This window comes from Botryllus schlosseri, chromosome 11 (assembly GCF_051294905.1).
Source record: "Botryllus schlosseri isolate E-star chromosome 11, Bs_hap1, whole genome shotgun sequence".
Classification (NCBI taxonomy): domain Eukaryota; kingdom Metazoa; phylum Chordata; class Ascidiacea; order Stolidobranchia; family Styelidae; genus Botryllus; species Botryllus schlosseri.
Genome location: NC_137246.1, coordinates 27377660 through 27399110, shown reverse-complemented (window position 1 = coordinate 27399110; position 21451 = coordinate 27377660). Strand labels below are relative to the sequence as shown.

The window sequence follows — 21451 nt, the reverse complement described above, 5'->3', positions numbered from 1 at the left end:
CACCGCTGCGCTTCATCATCACCAGGAGAGTCACAAATCTCCATATCATCATCCCGGGAGAGACACCAGCTCCATCCCATCACACGCGCGTTCACATCAGTTTATCCAGTGGAACAGTATGTAGGAAATGCAGCAATCGTTCATGTATTCCCGTATCGATATAGCACACTGCAAGGCCGCTTCTTCCATCAGTTCACTATGCATGTCGTAGTCGAATTGTAGTACCGGTACAATCCACATCTCTTCCGAACTGTAGTCTGAGAAGTAGAAATACAGATAGGCAACGTTTTACCTTGTTAGCCATTTTATGTAGCTGATGACAGCAACTAGGCTACTACAGATCGAAGCGTCGCAGCCAAATATCAAAGAACACATAGGGAATCGCTAATAAAACTGCCGTAAATGAGCACGGTTGCTACACCGGTACTGGTGTACTACATATATATTCCATCGTAAACAAGCGAGCACTTACAAAGTAACCCCACTTTTCCTTGCCATGTTTGCCCAATTTCTCAACGTCAGATGAAAAACACGAATTACGATGCCAAGAGCCCGCGCGGCAAAACCCAGCGCCGTCGAACGAAAATCGCCGGACGCCGATGGCCGAATGCTCAAGCCGATCGTAAACCACATTACACAACAGCTTGAGGCTCGAGTCGACTTGAAGCAGTTTGCCTTTCTCTCTTCATCGAATACGAGAGAGTCGGATTATAGATAACTAACCTACGGAGGTTAGTTATCTATAGTCGGATCGACGAGTCAGCTTCGAAGCTGACTTAAACCGTCATGTAAATGGGCCTTTTGAAATCAGACACCCACCTATGGCCTAGGCGATTTAAAGAGGAGGCATGCACAATGCACATGCACGGTTGCACACTGAATGAAAAGTAAAAGAAGATAGTATAATAAAAAGCTAGCGACGAAAAGGGGGTTGTACGTCACGGAAGGTCGTGGGTCGATAGGTCAGGTCGTGGTAAGGTAATCATAAGGCGGACTAGTATTTATTTTGTAGAAATAGCTTGTTGTTGTTTTGAGGTATTCATGGTGTTTGTCGACTACTATGGTCATTTACACCAGGCCGACATTCTTCATTTTTTCCGTAACTGCCTTATAGCACGGCCCACTTCTAGGATTTTTGTAAGACACCGGCTTACGCGGATGAGGTGACGAGGAGGAGCCTAGATAAACCTCCAACACTTAGGTAGGAATTCTAAAGTCAACCTCGGCCGGACTCCAACCCGCACCCATTGGTATTGCAGCCGCGGATTATATCACTCCGCTATCAGAAATTGCTTGTATTTCGACTTAAATGTGGACATGGTCGTCGACTGTCGGATGTCCAGCGGGATACTGTTCCACACGTCAGGTCCGGTATATTTCTTCTATTGCGGTAGGCTATATGGCACATATTTACATGTTTTAAATTTAGGTCAAGGATGGCGTCTGATTTAAAGAATTCTTCCAAGTCGTTTCGACTCCTTCCTATTTGTTTGTGTTATCGCAATCCTGTGGCCTTTCCAAATGATAAAATTTGCTATAAACCAAACTGAATCAAGCTATGCGGGGTTGGTTAATCCGAAAGATCAAGACATATACTCATCGGGAAATATTACTAGTATTGATGTTAAGCCGAGGCAGATGTTAGATTGTTAGACGGTTCTTGAGCATTTCGACATCTTCCGACACTTCACAGCATTGCGTTGTACATTAGGTGCCCAGAGCAGATGAAATTAAAAGAACCCCGATCCTAAGTCCCAGTTTCCTACCTTCCGCAAGACGCCTGTGATCACAAGGTTTAGGTTCCTTTGCAAATATATTTTGGAGTCCGTTGCTACTCGAGCCTGCCTACGTCGCCTGGCCCTACATGTCAAACCACAAGGTCACAAATTACCATGTATTGATCGATCACAAATCAAGCATAAGTTTAAAACGTCGCCGCAAGTATCTGATGCGCTACGAGCGTCGCCAGACAGGGGATTGAGTGAACCACGACCGATAAAAATCTACACTTGAACTGATGCGTCAAGGATATTCAGCACCAATGAGTTTTGAAAGGTATAAATATTACAAGTACCGCGCTAATGCTAACAACACGAACATCCAATTGCAATTTGATGACCAGAGCAGCATCGTGCAAGCAGAGTTTGACAACTAGAAAATTTTGAAGTTTCAATTAGTTTTTTTTTTCAAATTAGATTAGAATGATTGAGTTCACAAAAGAAATGCAACAAAAATAAAGTTCAGTTGATATCAATTATGATTTCATTCCCATAAGCCTGATAATGGAAAATGTCTGTGCATCGATCTTGGCTCTCTACATCATACAGTTTTCCTGTAGCATTTTCAGGGAAATCAGATTAGAATGAGACATGAGAGCATGGAGATATTTGACAAATTAGATTGCCGTCATTTCACAGCATCTAGCCTACTGAAATTATATCTAGTTGTCGAAGTCTGCTCGTAACCCTTGCAGAGAAACTGAAACGAAAACTGGCAAGAAGAGAATGCAGAGAAGCCTACGCTTGAACGAACATGGCAAGAGCAAAACAATCATTGCCGCAATATTGTTTTGTGGATGTCAACACCCTCGAATGGCTATTGCAGATGGAATGGCCGAAAACGTACGATTCAGTTTCAAAAATCATCAAAACACGCCGACAATCATCACACGCATTACTGAAAAACCAGTCTTCTAAACTCAAAACAACTGGTGTCATATCAAAACCGGAGATGGGCATGTATTTGGATTTACTTTCATTTCTTATTTAACTTTGGATACAGAATTCCCAATACTTTTCATATTTCATCCGGATTTTGACTTGATATCAAATTAAATAATATCGTCATAATGAAATAAACCCAAGTATTTTCGGACAACGCTCGTCAGGGGTAATTGTCAGCAACTAGTAGAGAATTATAAAGAACATTGCGTATCAACGAACGTATCACAAAGTATTATTTGAAATTTTAGACCGGTGACTTCATATTTGGCGACACGATTGTTGATATACAATGTTCTTTTCAAAGCTCTATTAGTTTCCGACGATTACCCCTGACAAGCTTTAGCAAAAGATATTCGGGTTCATTTCAATACGAATATTATTTGATTGTATACTGAAGTTCATCATCTTCAAGAGCCTGAAAATATTAAATCCGCCCATCTCTGGATTCCAAACACGCAAAATTTACAATCATAGAATCTTTCCACATGCAACATGTTCCGACAGAAAATAATTTACGAGTCACGCTAAAACCTCACGGTTCGATCAATAGAATTTCAGTACCCCCACAAAAATACAATAAATTCGAATACAGTTTGGCAGTGCGTTTCGCGGTCACGGCGGATCAAGTCGTCTTGGGTTTTGACGCCGGAACTCTAGTCGATAATCGCCTCCTCAGTTCGCTGACGCCGGGTTGATCTTGAGCCTTCTCCATTGCGGTTTGATACATGCGACTCATGAACTGCGACATAGAGAAATGAAAATCAGTCATTCGATTCGAAACGTCAATTTCAAGAGTAGAGGACTAGACTAGTTTAGCTGGAAGTTATGAAATTCCAATTTGGACACCGTAGCATCGGAAAAGGCAATTTGATATTTTGCAAATTCAAGTATCTCTCTTAAAAACCAAAGGTATTCCAATGTATATGAGGGGTGTTCAAAAATGACATTTTTTCTCAAATTGTACAGGCTACTTGATAAAATTGATAGGTTACATAATTTAGGCCTACACACCAAATTTGGGTTAATTCCAGCAAGTAGCCGCGTTGCTACAAGATAAAAAAGTTTTCATTTAATATGTAAAAATAAATGAATGAAAATTTCAAAATTTTCAGATCACCCCATGAGAACGTTAGGTTGTCCACAGAAACGCTGTTCACCAAATTTGGTTCGATTCCAACAAGTGGAAGCGAAGTTATTGCCGTCGAAAAATTTGGACTTGAATAAAATAGTATTTACGGTGGGCTCACCTATAATAAATAATTAAAGAATTAGCCACCGTAAATACTATTTTATTGATTATCCAAATTTTTCGACGGCTATCACTACGCTTCCACTGGGTGGAATTGAACCAAATTTGGTGAACATCATTTTTATAGACAACCTAACTCTTTCATGGGGTGAACAGAAAATTTTGAATTTTTATTATTATTTATTTTTACATAATAAATAGAAACTTTCTTCTCCTATAGCAATGCGGCTGCTGGTTGGAATTGAACCAAATTTGGTGTGTACGCTTAAATTAAGTAACCTAACAATTTTTATCAAGTAGCCAGTACAATTTGAGAGGAAAAGCCATTTTTGAACACCCCTAATGTATATAGGCTATTTCAAAATGAATATACCATTCAATTGTATATTGAATTTCTGTAGCCTACCTCCAATAAGCTCTTCAAAACCAAAGATCATAATCTCCGTTACTTAAGTAAAAGTAGTAGTAATTTCCAATCAAGTATCCTATTCTTAGTTTCGCCTAAAAAGTATCAGTAGAAGTAGTCTAAAATCATAGTGCCCTCAGGAAGTAGTGCAAGCACAAAAAATGTACTGGTGTACTGTAGAATAGTAATATGTAAAATAATCACCAATACTCACAGCATCCCAAATATTATTCGCAACATTGTCGAGAGAAGCCGCCAGTTCCGAATGCTTCCCCGTAAACCTCGTATACGACCAAACCAGCAACGCGGACAGAAACCCGACAAACGCCACGTTGAACAGAGCCGATATCGAAGTCAGGTAGATAAATCCGAAAATCGACGAAACGATGTAACACAGTATTGCACATGCGAAAAACGTAGCCGGGGTGCGGCCCGCGTGGAAAATGTTCTTGGCCTCGTTGGCTTTCGAGTAGGACTCGAAGGCTTCGTCGATATCGTTTTTGAGGTTGTCGAGGTAGGCGGCGCTGAAGTCTTCACCTCCCATCTTCCGTATTTCCGTGAAAGTTTCGACGGCCTTTTCTTTGTACTCGTTGTGACGATCTTGCAATACTTCGGGATTCATGAACGGCATGTCGCCGCCGCATACCTGCATTGATAACAGAGATGAGCAATGATTTGGAAACGAATAAAACGTATTTGATGAATTTGGAGAGATTCAGACGAAATATGGATTTATGAGGTCGTAATGACTTTACTTGTTTTCTTGAAAATGGAAAATGACTATTCCCGACTCGAGACGCACAACTCAATACCGGTATACAATTGAATAGTGTATTCATATTGAAATGAACCCGAATATTTTCGGCTGACACTCGTCTGGGGTAATCGTCAGCAACTAGTAGAGAATTGTGTGTACCACCTAAAAATAGTACATTGAACGCTCTCTCATTCGAAATTTCATGCTGGCGACTTCATATTTTGTGATACAATTGTTGATACACAATGTTCTTTCCAATTTTCTACTAGCTGCTGACGATTACCCCTGACGAGTGTCAGCCGAAAATATTCGGGTTCATTTCAATATGAATACACTATTCAATTGTATACCGGTATTGAAGTTCTGTAGCTCCAAGAAGCTCTTCAATACATTCTACAGGGTTGTAATCAATGACTCAAGTCATGACACGGCTCGTGATTTTTCGGCGACTCGACTTGACTCGAGTCGTTTTCTTAAAAATGAAAAATGACTCGACTCGAGTCAATTTGTGTATTGACTCGACTTGTAATCGAGTCATTGCGCATGACTCAGACCAAGTCATATGACTCGAAACTGGGTCTACCCAGAGAGGCATTTCATTGCCATTTCAAAAAAGAGTAAAGTTTCACACTATTTTATTTCGTTCATCAGTACTGGTACTCGAAAATGCTACCAGAAACTGTCAAAAAGTGAGACAAATTAGTATATTATAAATGCGAACCATTCGATATCACCGAGTAGAGTTGTGGGTTCGTATGACATTAACTCGGAACTGAACAGTCAACACAATGACTTGAACATGACTCGACTTGACTCGAGTCACAATTATATAAGCGAGATGACTTGCGACCCGGAGGCTTGTGACTTGGTTACATTTACAACCCTGTTTGAAGCAGAGTTGGAGAATCATAGAAAACTTTGAGCTTTAACAAATTAGATTACAATTAGAATTAATGTTCAAGTTTTTACCGAATTAGATTAGAAATAGAATAACAGAATTCAATTCACAAAAACTTGGAAATTGAATCAGGCTAAATTCCGAATTTCAAAGAAACACAACAAAATCAGAGTTCATTGTCATGAGCACAAGAATGGAGACTGGCAAATGTCAGTACACCGAGCTTGGCTCGTCTCGCACGATACAATTCTCTTGTAGCATTTTCAGGAACACCAGAGTGAGATTGGAACAGGATTGGTCGGCATTTGGTTTGAAGCTGGATCTAAACTTGGACATGAAATTTAAAATCATTTTCAAATTTCATGCGACTTGTTCAAACGAATTTCTAGCAGTACCGGATTTGGACTTTGATTTAGACATGACACTAAATAGTATACTGACCTTTTCCATTAAACCGATATATGTGTCCCTCGCTTGAGACACGGCCGTCAGATTATTGGCTTCCGCGGTTGCCTGGAATTCAACAGATCAAAAATACATCAGCGGCGTGATTTCGACATAAATTATTCATCTGCATTGCAGGATTCACAAACCAAGTGGCTTAGACAAGTTCACTGCGGCATTATTGGGCATGTTTCGGTGCTGTTAAATCCAGATAAAGAAGTACGATTTACGTAAATACTGCTTTGATTTTATGTAATCTGCTAGTGAAACATTATGACTGGTGGCTGAATATTAGTGGCATGGAGCATGGTTACATCCAAATACAGCACCAGTGTCATGTATTGGGTTTACACATCCCAGGTATATACAGTGGACCAAATTATGATCGAATAAAATAGATATGGAATCATACTTGCAACATTGTTTTCGGTTCCGGTAATTCCTCCCCTTGATAAATTTTGACGTACGCTTTAAAATATTCCACCAAATCCTTGCACGTGACTTTGGACCCGTTGATTTCTTTCACGACTAAATTTTCCGGCGCCAGCAGAGTCGGTATGAGCTCTTGTAAATTTGTCTTGAATTCGGGATCAATGTCTGAGAGAGATGAAGGGTTGTAATGACTCGAGTCATTTTCTTAAAAATTGGAACATGACTCGACTCAACTTGAGTCCATTTGTGTATTGACATTGCCTGATTTGAACTCAATAATGAACAATGATACTATGACTCGGACTGGGCCATTTTCTAACTGACTTGGACTTGGCTCGGTGGCGAGTTGAAAATGACTCGAAATGACTTAAGTCAAAACTATAAAACTAGGATCAACTTGTGACTCGGAACCCTGCGACTTGGTTACGACCGTGCGTTTACTATCTTATATATCTCAATGCTATTGATCTCATGCAACTTTAACCTATGTGTTATTTGAAACTACAGAAGGCAATTGTAAATAAATATATCCCGTTATTTGACGCTGCTCAGACACAGGCGAGTTTCTCTAAGCAATATAATCTTGCTTCATTCCGCATCAATTTTAAACATCTTCTACACGACTAATGCTCGATAACAGTATGCCAATAGATGCATACCATCAGAAGTTATTCACAGAAATAAGCAGCTATTGCCTACGACATATGAAACAACGTTTCGTTTTCATAACATGTGCTAGTCAGTTGAAGTACCCTCAGTTGAAGTAAGCACCGTATAGCGCGCGGGTTGATTTATACTGTCTTACTAGTTCCATTGACAATCTTGTACTATAGCAATATCTATGATTATGATCGTAATAAATCACAGCTACTCAAATGTATAATTTACAACTGGTATTCTTACAAAAAAATGGATACATTACATCTGCGTCCAGTAATAAATTGAAACATCTTGGTGATGTCTGATATCCAAGAAAATAAGTAAATCAAGACATTACCCTTTAAAGAGCCTTTAAATCGCGGATTTGTCGCAACTTTTAATCCGGGATGCGGCATGAGGAAACACGACAAACCTGAAAACGCAGCAATAATTCCATACTTTAGATCAGGGGGTGGACAATTATTTTTCTCCATGGGCCAAATGAAAAGCAGAAAATACGTTGACGAGCCGAGCCAAAAATTTTAGCTCTTGTATTTCTAAATTGAAAGCAGTGAATTACATTGTTAATAAACAAAAACAATATTCATTTGCCGTCCTAATTGAAAACAATGGTACATATGATGCAATTTACACTCCTTTTTTCAAGCCACAGACATGTTAGAACGAAACTATATGGAAACAATGAATTTTGTGACTTTAATTGTTACGGTACACGTTGCTACATGGCTTTATTCTGAATCTGGATTAATCGTATGATGTACGTAGGCTGCGTAATTGCGGCACATAAATATACAGGCTTAATTGTCAACAAATGTCCGGTTCAGTTTATACAGCCTATGATTTTATTTGAATGGTATATTCATAAAATTGAAATGAACCCGAATCAATTAAGATTGTTGATATACAATGTTCTTTCCAATTCTCTACTAGTTGCAGACGATTACCCCTGACGAGTGTCAGCCGAAAATATTCGGGTTCATTTCAATATCAATATGCTATTCAATTGTATAGTGAAGTTCTGTACCTCCAAGAAGCTCCATATGATTTTAGTTCACCGATTAATGTTCAAAAGTAGGTTTTACTTCTACCTTTAACTTAATAGTTTTCAAGGCAAAAGTAAGCCAAGACTAGTCACTTTTTTATTTACATGGAAATTGCTACTGTTATTTGTACTTGAGTATCAAATATGACTACTTTGATTGCCCGTTTTTAGCATCACTAAAAATATTGCTGCAAGTTATTGTGAGTGCAAAAAAATAAAGGTGCAGTGAACTTGCTTCAGACAGAATCTTCATATCATCGATATTGGAAGGGCTATATTTTCATACTGCATAACTAGCGTTAGCGTACATAACAACTGATTTACCTGAGAAGCACGACTGAATGTGTGTTCTCACGCGCTGCAACTCGTCGTGTTGATTGTCTTTCTTCTCAAGTCTTTTATTCAAAACCCTTTCGCCGCCCGCTAATCCGTAATCGAATTCGTACGGATAGCTCCAATCGCGCACCAAAAATTGCAAGCTCTGAGACCGAAAAATCAATTCGAAGTACGGCTGTGCAAAACCGAGTGCCTGAGTGATCCGTTCAACTCCGAATTGACTACCGTAATTCTCCATGTATAATACGCACCCTTAAAATGGCATGCAAATTCTGGGAAAAAGCCTGTACCCATGTATAGTACGCACCCAGCATTCACAGTACATGAATAGCTGTGTTTTAGTACGCGATGTTGTTCTGTTTTGCGATGTCACTGTCGAACAATCATGACATAACCATCGCTAATCATTATGCAATTAACGGCATTGTCTCTAAACGATAGTACAGAGCAGCCAAAGCCTGCGAGGCTGGCGACGCGATAGTTCGGGCCAGCGACACGACGTCTTGCGCACGAGGCCTATTACAGATGCGATTGCTAATCATTATACAAGTAACGGTATTGCCTCTATACGATAGTAGATAGCAGCCAAAGCCTGGGAGGCCGGCGACTCGACATCTTGCGCACGAGGTCAGATGCGATTGCTCAGGCCAACGGTTATGTCGTGCACACCACGCCTGTTGGAGGTGCGACTGATTACGCAAGCGATTCTATTTTGCGCACATGACCTGTCGATGAATTAGCCGAGGATTGCCGCGCGCGCGTTATTTGTGCAAACGGCAAACCAACTCAGCAGGAGATTGCGTGCTGTGCAGACGACTCTCGTTAACAGGCAACACGCTTTTTGCTAATTGGTAGAGTGTTACACTGATAATACGAATTACTGGGCCGATGGCTGAAAGTGATGCGCGATTGGAAACAAACATGAAGAAAGGTGTGATTTCAAGTTTTTTATCGAGGGAGATTTTTTTGAAGCGTGTTGTTCCCATGTATAACACGCACCCCCCGATTTTAGGGCAAAAATTCGTGAAAATTTTGCGGATTATACATGGATAATTACGGTAATAGGGTATAATTTGTACCTTTTGTGACACCACAAAGAAATCTAATGCGAATTCTACATCATATTAATGATAATTTAGAATTTTTTCGACCATACCTATTTCAATACACTTTGTGACAATATTGTGAGTTGATCAAACTCAAACCATTGTACCCAACCCTAATGGTGACCAACATATAAATGGCGAAACTATTACTTGATTTTCACAATAGTATTGAACTGAAGCATGGCCAGATTTCGAGTTCAAATATAACATCCATTTCAATTTCGGTAGATCTCAACCTATTGTAACGGAAACGTATCGATAGCTCATTTATCGTATGCGTCACCGTGAAAACATGAAAAATCAATATTTTGAATTACCGGGCGGACAGGGAAGAGACAATATGACACATATTATGTTAAAGACTGAGCTAGGTATCAAATCGACGTAAGTTAATATTTCATATTGCAAATAAAGGATATTACAAGCTAAATGTGGACAGATTAGATCCTAAGCAGAATATTACCTGAAACGGTTTATCTGCAAATTCCTCCATTGCCAGTCTTCCATACTCGGTGAAGAGCTGAAAAATTGGGTTTCGTAAATTCTTTGCGTTATGATATGCAGTGGCCTATTGCTGGATTATTAAGTATCAAAATATGAAGCCATGTAATTATGTAAATACTCAGTCACCAAGCACTTCCAGCTATCCTCAACGATAAACAAAGTGAGATTGTGCTTGAATTCACTGACCATGATGTACAAAGCATTACATTATAATGGTATGAAAAGTGGCTATCGCTGGTAGATTTTATGTTAACATCTTTCCCTCTATTACGCACACAACAGACTTGGACAACCACATCATTCTCGTTGTCTAATTTGACTGATTAGAGCAGGAGTTCTCAGCCGTTTCTTGGCTGTGGCCCATTTTCCGGTTTGAAAATGTGTTGTGGCCCACCTTTTATCTTGGAGTCATAATCCTGTTGAATGCGTGGTAATCGACGGCCGATATGCCTATTGCTCTAAAATATGCGCATTTTTCTCTTAATTTACTGATGATTTTTAAATAAAAACCCTCCGGACCAGTCGCGACGAAAATTTTTGAGTCGAATAAATTTCCTTCAACAAACGACCAACGAAATAATCTTGGACCCATTCGAGGTCCCGCAATCGGGGGTTTGGGTGCAGCAGTTACGGCCTTGGTAGATCATAGGCTGAAACTCCTGTGTCTATTATGATCGTCCGTTGCTCCATTCGCATCGCGAAACACAGTGATCAGATCCACGCATCCACTGTGTGGTTGGGATTTTAGTTCCACTATCATGGGGAATAATATAATCATTCATGGTCGGCTTCAAACAATTCATTGGTGAATGGGGTACTACAGAGAAGTGGGGAAATAGTTTTTTAATATGCATGCACTAACACATCTTGCACCAAACCAACTGAAGTTGCGATGTCAGAATATTATTCAGTCCAATGATACAATCAATTCATGTGACTCTTACATTATGTACAATGATATCAGGGCGGACATTTTAAACCGACTCCAAATATTAATGAGCTCCGCTAAATGTTCAATCCGTTATGATTCATTGCGGTGGTGAAGTATACCTCCACCAGAAGTTGCTAATAATTTGCAATTATGGCTATTTTTATCTTACAATAATACGACTTGCCCAAGTACACTAAATCTATACATCAATTACACTTCATTCCCAGTTTATTGCACACCCCTTTCAACGGCATACGACATATGCGCCACTGTCTCATCAGAGTCGGAGGAAAAGCTTTACGTAGCCTACGTATAATTAGATAATATGAATATATTTTTAGCGATTAACATAACAAATACAACTAATCTTACATCAATTCTAAAATTTTCTAAATAGCTTTGCGGCCCACCTCAAATGGTCCTGTGGCCCACCCTTTGAGAACCCCTGTTAGAATGATGATGTTAATCTAATTTGTGAAAAAAGTTTCTTTGCTCTAATTCTGATTTGAATATAATTTTTGAAATGCTTCTATGGTAGAATTTCAATTCTGTTCATCTGGAAAATGCTACAAGAGATCTGCATAGTGCGAAACGGCTAAACTTGCTGTACAGACATTTGCCATCAGCGTTCTTATGGGAACGAGCTTTAATTTGATATGAACTGAACTTATTCAATTTCCAAGAAAAATCGTAATATTTGCGGCATTTACCAATTTCATACTATTGAGTAATATATTCATATTGAAATGAACCCGAATATAGTATTCAATTGTATACTGTATTTCTGTACCATGGAAGAGTCTCTTCAATATTATACCGGAACTTATGTTCATAGTAAATAAAGCATGCATTTGTCAATAATATTATCGTCTGATTCGTATTAAGACTAAACATCAAACCATCTGGTGTCTAATCATATGTAATCTACTCAATGGCTAGAATGCTGTAAATTCATGACGCTATACCTGTAAATGCTGCAGGTCGTCTTCCTGTATGTTTTGGGAGATGTTATAGACTTGAACGGACGACGTCATGGTGCTGAGAGCGAATACAGTGGCGCAGTCTTTCACCGTAGACTGAGAATCGAAAGCCCCTTGCGTGTCAAGAAGGATCACTGCAATCTGAAAAGATGGACATCGTGGTTCAGCATTGGAAAATTACATCAATTCCTGTAGGTATAACTCTTAAACCGTGCCAGAAGCAGGACTGCATTATTTTGAGTAATGCATATTACATTAAATACAAGATTGCATAATGCATATTCAACAATAGAAGTGGTCAAGAACTACTTGGGTAGAAGTAGAAGTAGCGATGTCCAAGTGAATTCCAGGCCTAGTTCTGATTAAAATCTGGAAACCGATAAGTAGATATTAGTGCATAAGTAGTTAAAACTTACTTGGTCTTAATTTATCAACGATAATTATTTTTTCGATACTATTTTGCACTGTGGAATGCTGCAAGCCTCGATTGGCCGAATCACAGCATACGAAACATGCAGCAGCCTAAATAAGCACATTAGTGGAAATGGCATTTAGCTGTGAAGTCACGATCAACCTACAGCATTGTCACAACGTTCAACGGTCGACAAAAAAACAAATTATCGTTATGTGATGTTGAGCTGGCCTTATATTCTTTGTGGTCGCACAAGAGGTACATATTTGATCTTTGCACATCATTCACACTGCTGTGAAGTCATAATGAGTAATATTTTAATGCTCACCTTGAAGTCTAATACATGATTCACAATCGAATCAGTCAGACACTCGATTTCGTACAGCCCTAATAACAATCACTTACGGATGAAAAGAGAGCACAAATCATTGTAGTGAACCATCCAAATTATAACAATAGGCCTACTATTTAAATTGAAGGTACCCTAGTGTACGTTTGAAAAGCTGAAAACACTTCAACCTAATAATGTCAATATGTCCGAAATTATCACCTACCTTTTCCCCGGAAGGTTTTTCGCAAACAAAAACTTCGCTCCACATCAGAATGCCTGTGGTGTCCCTTTCGGACCCGCCGCGCCACGAAAACCCAGACAACTCAGTCTCATCGTCACCAATCCAGTTGGACTTCTGCAAAATGATAATCATCTCTGTAGAAACAGACAACTTGATAATTCTAGTTGTTTATTTAAACTAATTAGAGCGAAATGCCGATAATCGGAGTATTTCTATGCTCTAATTTTAATTTCTGTTCTCTTAAAATGCCACAGGAGAACGGTTTAATGGGAAACGAGCCAATATTGATGTACAGATATTTGCCATTCTTATGTTTATGGGAATGAACTTGATAATAACTGAACAAGATTTTTGCTGTTTCTTTCTAATTCAGAATCTGATGCAATCTCAAAGTTTTTGCAAATCAGCAATTTTAATTGTACCGTAAACCGGGGTAACTTTGGACTTAAGGGTAACTTTGGACACTAAGCAGTAAAAGATTCAAATGGTTATTGATGGAAAAGGGTTGCAGCTGGATGTCCAATTCTTTTTCATGAGGCAAGAGTACCACAAGTAGTCTCAATAAAAGATGGATTCATTTCACTACCAGTTAAACTTGACCCAACATTGATGAATTAATGGCGGGGGTCAATTTCATCAAAATTGATTGCCATTAAACTTCTTATAACCAAACATAGATAGCATGTGATTCATAGATTCAAAACTTGGCAGCAGATACCACTGAGTAGTCTTAATCCATGGCAAAAATCTCAATGGGCTCACCCTTGGATCAATACAAGAAAATTTAATGTCCAAAGTTGCCCCGTCAAATTTTATCAGAACGGGGTAACTTTGGACAGTGGAAAATGTGATATTTAGAGCTCTGGAAAGTGGCTGCTTCATCTGTGTCAAAGTGTATCTTCAACTATATTCCTTATAACCGGCCTGATGGCTTTTTAAAATGGAATGAGAAGGTTAACAAATTAGGAGTTGGCCAAAATATGAAAAATGGGTAGGCAATGAGCTGAGAGATAGTAATCGGGTGTAAGCTACTTCAAAAACTTATCACATATTCCTAAAGATGTGCCTGCTGAATATGGGATATCGTAAATTGTGACAAATATATCCATCAGAGGACATAAGAAAGGGAAAGTGTATCTTTTAAAGAACAGTAACATAATTGAAATCGGCAATAAATCACGGTAACATGCTTAATGTTTGCTGTCGATTGCTGACACTGCCAGTGGGATACCCCTCATCACCATATGTTATTTATAAGTCCCAATTGGTGAAGGCATGAGGTAAGATTGAGATAAGGGATGAATAAGGGGGCATTACCCTTCATAAACTACCTAATTTTTTTTTTGGGGGGGGTGGTGGATTAGGTAAAAATCATGCAATAGGGCAGACGTAAACTATTTTGTTTCAGTTTTAGCCACTGCTCTCATCAACTCTTACCAAATAAACCTCATTCACGAGGTTTCATAAACAATGGAGTGTAAAGGCATAAAAAATACTACATTGTCCAAAGTTACCCCACATGCAGGGGTAACTTTGGACACGGATAATTTACGAAAATAAGGTACTTATTTATGACCATGAAGATTTTGGATTAGGTAATTCTAATCTTTGCTCCATGACCCATGAAAAACACAAAACTTGCCTCCCCTACACCCTAGAATTTCCAAGATACAAAGCGGAATTGTTGAAAATTGTCCAAAGTCACCCCGGTTTACGGTAATCAAATTTGGAAAGTATGTGTAGACATAATTTTAAAGAAATTTGAAGAAAAAACTGTAACTATATTTGAGTTCCAATTTGGAATAATGAGTTACTACGATTATAATTTTATATGGAAAAACTGCAGCTATAATTCTAATTCTAATCTAATTTGTAAAAACTGTGTGACTGTGATGAAAATTTAATTTGTAAAAAACTGAGTAGTTACAATCATAAATTGTCATCTAATTTGAAAATACTGTAGCTATAGCGCTAGCTCTAATCGAACTTAAAAAAAAACTAGCAGCCATAATTCTAATTTTAATCAAACTTGAAAACGTTGAAAATTTTGCATGAACCCATCTTCGTAAAAGATTACAGCGGTTCCCAGTCGCCTCACCTCAGAACTCTGCAAATAACGAAGAAAAAAGTTCAGCAAAAACGACTTTCCCTTCCTGAACGCCCCCGCAACCGAGATCACCGCGACATGTAAGTCCTTCACAGAATCTTGCAAAAGCAGAGACGATAATTGCTCTTCGTCCAAGCTAAAATTGTGTTGATCGGTAGTCACGACGATAGGAACTGGTCTTGGACCGGGCGGACTTTCATCCACGCCATTCGTCACAGGCAGTTCTTCAACGGTTTCGTTTTCAGTAACACCAGGCATGTTTCAGACGGCTTCAAAAAGGGTTGTATAAACCCGCTTACAACAGTAACTTATTATATATGATACAACAATAAACTAGAACGAATGCAAATGATAAGGATGCACATTGGAGCAAGGCGTCATCCACAAACAATATGCAGAGCATCAAGTCATAGTACGCAATAGAGCAGTGCTTCCCAACCAGTGGGTCAGAACTAGGGCTTGGTTAAATCGAGTACCTGAGTAATTCAGAATTAAAGTATTTGGCTTGAAGTCAAGTATCACTAATTATGTCATGTCAGTATGATGTGGAATGTTTAGATATGTACCTTTTATGTGACCAAAGAGAAAATATTGCCAGATTTACACGCCACAGGATAATTTGATATTTTTTCGGCAACATTTATTTCATTGCACTCTGTGACAATGTCAATGTGGGTTGATCATGACTACAGAAATATTTAATTTCCAGTAACTTGTCACAAACTGAAAAAGGTTGGGAAGCAATGCCACAGAGTAGCTTACACATTGATGGGGTAGGCAAATTAGATAGTACTGTTATATAGGATTACTGGAATGAGCTAATCTTGGTAAACCAGTCGATGATTGATTAGATGGGAGTGAATCTGATATGCTTTTTCTCTGGAATGTTGAAGATCAAAGATTTTCAGAAATTTCAGGCTGCATAGTCCAGTGAGTAAGCTACTTGGTATTTGATAAACAAAATTTTGGCTAAAGATAAACTGCCTCCTCACTTAACACTCAAAGCAGATTGACAACAGTATATGCGTGTAGATAGCAGCCTTACTAATGATGGTTACACAACATACCAACACCTGTCCTATTATAAGTGAGTAATAATGAAATCAAAATTGAAGGTACTGGATTGGACATTGTCATCATAAATCGTACAAGCACAGTGTTGCACACCATAGGCGTATTCAAACTAACAAAAACTGAGCGGAATTTAATAAAATATGTGTTGGTCATAAACAAGTGATTTATCAAATGTGTCAACAGAAAGTCAGATCATTTTTGAACTTTGCGCTTAAGCTAACTTTGAGTACGGAGGCTTTTAAGAATCAATCATCTTGCCTAATTAGTTAGTTAAAGTCAATTAAGGTCAGTCGAGGAGGCTTCCTTGCAGAAATTTGGACTTCAATGCTAATGTAGCTCCTTGGGTGTTATATTTTGATGATACTGATTCAGCAGCTGATAACTCTCAAAACTTAAGATAGCATTACAGTAGGCCTACTTAACATAGCATACTGGTTTGCTTTGAACAACTGGCAATTTATAGCGAATTGTGACAGTTTTACGAACCGAAAGAGACCAGAAAACAATTTCAAATTATTGCATCATTGATGATTAAATTTATAAAACAAAGAAAACTAGCCTTAGTTTTAATACCGTAATGTCACCCTTATTGCCGAACTCGTTAAATTGACATTATGAATTGCTCCACCCACCGTGCAATTCAATCCAATTTCAACAAATATTTTGCTTGAACTAAACAACCGGTAGTTGAACTGAAATACAGCAACTGTGGACACAAAAACTTTTATGCACCAGATCAGCAAACGATCTCAAATTATGCTCCATTTCTGATCAACTATATAAAACTAACAAAACAAGGCCCAGTTTCAATACATGAATGTCCTCCTCAATACAAAAATCGTTCTTCAATTGAACACCCGCCGTTGAACTCATTTTTCAATTGCTCTATCGAAATTGAATGAAGTTAACTGATCATATGACCGGCTGGGTCAAATAACTTATTTTTATGGTCCGCCGGATTAGCTCGCAGCTCGTACGAAGTTACGACAACTTCCTCGCGCCTGGCGCGCAGAAAATCCCCAGCCAATCCGATGTAGTAAATTTTTGCACATTCTCGACCCGAATCAGGAAAATGAAGCGTCAAATGACTGACGTTCGAGAACTTGGCTGGTTTTGTGGGGAATTTTAGCAACGTTAATTCTGATCCGGGATCGGGAAAACTGAACCCTTGATCGGCCTCTTTTGCGGTATTGTCAAAAGTCATGTTCGGAATGTTTTTAAATAATCGCATTTCTTTCGGAAGCGACATATTCTCCCCTCCGATAATCGATATGACTTTTAGCTTCACGGTCCCGTTGAAGGGTATGTTGAATAGTAGTTCGGCGTCTACGTCACTTTGTACGTATTTTTCTAAATTGAATCGCTCGTCCCATGGTTTGAAAACAGTCTTGCCGGAGCCATCTTGTTCCTCGTTCAAGCACTGAAGGCTATCCAAATCGACCTTTAAATAAAGGCTGAATTGAGCGCTGTTGTCTTCCGCGTCATGGGTGTGATCGTGCCCGTGATGGTGGTCGTCACACATTGTAAGAATGCTTAGAAACAACAGTACCTATACACTGCAAAAAATATACAGATTTTGTTGTAAACCAATATTTTAGAAAAAAAAGTATTAAAGATCAAACTAGATATGTCTTTTGCTCTAATCTCATGTCAACTTTCCGGCCTGATTCTCAAGACCACAGATCATGTTTCTTTACTAGGAAAGATTTGTTTTAAAAGCGACACAAAATAAACTGATGCATGAAAAATTGTTTAAAAAGCACAATATATCTCATAAGTAGGGCGATTTTTTTTTGACATGTCAAAAAAAGGTCAAAATTATTTTTGCAACCTGCATTTTCTTAGCATCGTAGATTTTTCACTGTCGGTGAACCTATCATTTGGCATTTCACAGCTTGTAGCATACTTTATAGGCCTACCGTTGTAGGTAGCCCATTGTAAATCGTAAACCTTCAAATGAAACAAATAGGTTGACGTGGTGTTATGCTCAACGTGCCGCAATATCCCAACTGAAGCAAGACTGCATGGGCATTGGGATGGTTCTTATAACAAGAAGCGCATGATGAAAAATTGTGATGTAGAGACCATTGCCAGAATGAAGCAACACTGTTTGTCCCCAGCAGTGTACACATAACTTCTGTTTTGTCAGCCAACAACTGCTGCTTTTGAACGTTCTTTCTCAATTCTTGGCAAGCTACTTAGTAAGGACAGACACTGTCTACCCGAGAATGTAGGAAAGTTTAGGTCAAAATCTTCCGTTTTTCAGGTAAAAAAAAAATCGCTGTGAGACACTCATATGATATGTTTTACATTGGCTCATTGATTTGATTATTAGGACTGAATAATCGTGACAATTCAACATTGGCTGAAAAAGCTCAGTCAGTCCCAATTTTATGACCTCGCTTCATCAGTTAGACTGAAATTGCTTAATATTCAGATCAAATCATTTCACAGTCTAGAATTTAAAACCAAAATTGCAAATTACATTTCGTGGTGAATCGGCTGCGAGGTTGACAAAATTAAAAAAAAATCGTCCACAGCTTCAGGGATCTCTCAATTAGGGTGGGCACAATTATCCGAGCACTCGAATATGAATTGAGTATTATTTCTAATGATTCGAGAGTGTCAGAATTTTTCCAGTACCGAAATTATAGGCTTTTTGCTGCCGAAAGAGTAAATTTATTGACAAGAATAATAGTTTCGATACTATTTTCAACTGTGGAAGCGTTAAAACCTTGATCGGTCGTATCGTGGTGTATTGATGGTGGATTGAAATTATCAATAAACTGAAACAGATACGAAAGACATGCAGTGCAAAGCAACACATTTTGTAATGGAAATTTGTCAGCTGTGCAAAACAATATCCTAATTTACAAGCATGCAATTCGGTAAAATGCGATATACATATTATGTAAGGTATATAGAGCAGGGGTTACCGACCTTTTTTTATACTATGACCCCTTTCCGGCCCTTCGAAAAATTCTAAAACTCAATGACTTCTTATCATAGGCTACTCAAAATTGAAAAAAAAAATTTGAACTAAAATAGGCTAATAGTTATTACAATTACAGTGGAATGGACATATGGATTATAATTTTTTTTTTAATTATTATTTCTACGAAATTTTTTATGGCCCACACGTTGGGAACGGCCCTGTGGATAATATAAAGTTGTATTAGTGGTAGACGGCTGCCAGTTAATTCGGCCACCGGTAAATTTGGCCAGTAAATTCGACCATAAGTCACTTCGGCCCTCCGAGAATATTGTATTAAAATGTATTACCAACCGTTAACATGAATTATTACCTAATTATACTATTATCAAGTGATTTTGAGGTCAGGGTATGCGTAGATCGCGTAATCGCGGGAGATAGCGCGGATATTCACGGGGCCGAATTTACCCGGTAAATTCGGCCCTCGGAGAATTTTGTGTAAAAATGTATTACCAACTATTAATGTGAATTAATTACATAATTATATTATTATCAAGTGGTTTGGAGGTTAGGGGTTAGGGTTACGGTAAGGATTAGTGTTAGGGTTAAGTAATGTTATTGTTACCCCAGCCCTGGCTGAATTTACCGAGGGCCGAATTTACCGGTGGCCGAATTTACTGGAAACCGTGGTAGACGGTATATGCTCAATATCAGAAAGTCCAGGCCGTGACACACAGGTCAGGACTCCGGAGCAACTTGTCATAGAAGTCTTTACCCCACCCGCAAAATTTTGGATTAACTAATAAAAATAAGTAAAAACGTAGAAACAACAACACGAAACATCACGAAACAATTATGCTTATAACATTGCAAGTCATGTGCTCATATTATGGATAGGGCTATACACTAGATTACCAAAGATTAGTTACTCCTTACTCGTACCATCTGTGCAGTTAACACATAACAACTAATAAGTAGCATGTGGCAATTTGCATTCCATTTTATCAAAACAATCATCCCATGGTTTATTGCCTGCGTCCAAGCTTGTCTGTCTGCACTCAATGTAACTGTGACGTACTCAGTTTGTTGTCTTGTTTCAATTATCACGTGATAAACCTTTGACTTCAAAAGTGTATTTTGTTTGCAATCCCATCTAGGATAAGCTGCAAAGTGCAAACAAGCCCTTATGGTTAAATAGGATTTCAACTACGGCCTTTCCGAAGACGGGCGATCTTAACGCGACACATGTAATTTGGCGGTAATTTGACATTCACGGTCATCGATGAAAACACTGGTGCTGAACAAAGATGAGCGGATTTTGAAATATCCGAGTCGATCCGGATCTGAATGCCAATTTGAAGAAAAAAAACGACTGGTACCTAAAATTCGGCTAAAAGTCTTATTTCATAATATTTTAAAATTCGAATTCAGAGGATTAGCGGAGGAGATAGCGTAGTGGTGACGATAAGCGCCCACTGCTCAGGCGTGCCGGGTATGATACCGCGTTAGAGTAGGTTAGTTATCTATCTATAGTTAGAGGTTATTCTGGGCTCCTCTTTCCCCCAAAAAAAAACAAGAAAAGACTTGATGAAAGAGAGCACCCACAAGAATGGGAAGAGCAAGGAAGAGCCACGGATTAGAGACTAACATCGGATAAGTAACTGAGACACCGACCGCAACTGCAACCGCAACTGGTCGTTCGGCATCCTGCTATCTATTCAATACATCGCATTATACTTTGTGTGGGTCTTGATAGCAAACAAATCATAGTTCAAATATCTACGAAGCTATTTGAACCACGAGTAAAGTGTCAGAAGACGAAGAATGCATTTAGCATCATCATCATCATTGGTTTATTAGCAATTTTATCAGTTCAATACACCACA

At 38.7% G+C, this 21451-nt stretch overlaps 2 protein-coding genes across 2 annotated transcripts in view; both read right to left on the bottom strand.

Annotated features, from left to right (window-relative positions):
- Window positions 1–1880: 1880 nt before the first annotated feature.
- Window positions 1881–21451, bottom strand: part of LOC145449724 (atlastin-2-like) — a 214325-nt gene continuing 194754 nt past the window's right edge. Inside the window, exons 2-11 of the mRNA XM_080328145.1 lie at window positions 15551–15892; window positions 13435–13566; window positions 12454–12609; window positions 10517–10573; window positions 8936–9092; window positions 7907–7981; window positions 6890–7074; window positions 6475–6546; window positions 4593–5024; window positions 1881–3462 (exon numbers count right to left, since the gene is read on the bottom strand). Of these exons, the coding sequence (XP_080184271.1) occupies window positions 3346–3462; window positions 4593–5024; window positions 6475–6546; window positions 6890–7074; window positions 7907–7981; window positions 8936–9092; window positions 10517–10573; window positions 12454–12609; window positions 13435–13566; window positions 15551–15817 (1650 nt within the window). The 5' untranslated portion in view covers window positions 15818–15892 and the 3' untranslated portion in view covers window positions 1881–3345. The remainder of the gene's footprint in view (window positions 3463–4592; window positions 5025–6474; window positions 6547–6889; window positions 7075–7906; window positions 7982–8935; window positions 9093–10516; window positions 10574–12453; window positions 12610–13434; window positions 13567–15550; window positions 15893–21451) is intronic.
- Window positions 17538–18155, bottom strand: LOC145450091 (PITH domain-containing protein 1-like). The gene has a single exon (XM_080328574.1). The coding sequence runs from the start codon at window positions 18153–18155 to the stop codon at window positions 17538–17540; it is 618 nt and encodes a 205-aa protein (XP_080184700.1).

Bases quoted from the DNA above. Each gene is read 5' to 3' on its own strand.
- LOC145450091 (XM_080328574.1), bottom strand. From the start codon at position 18,155: ATGTGTGACGACCACCATCACGGGCACGATCACACCCATGACGCGGAA.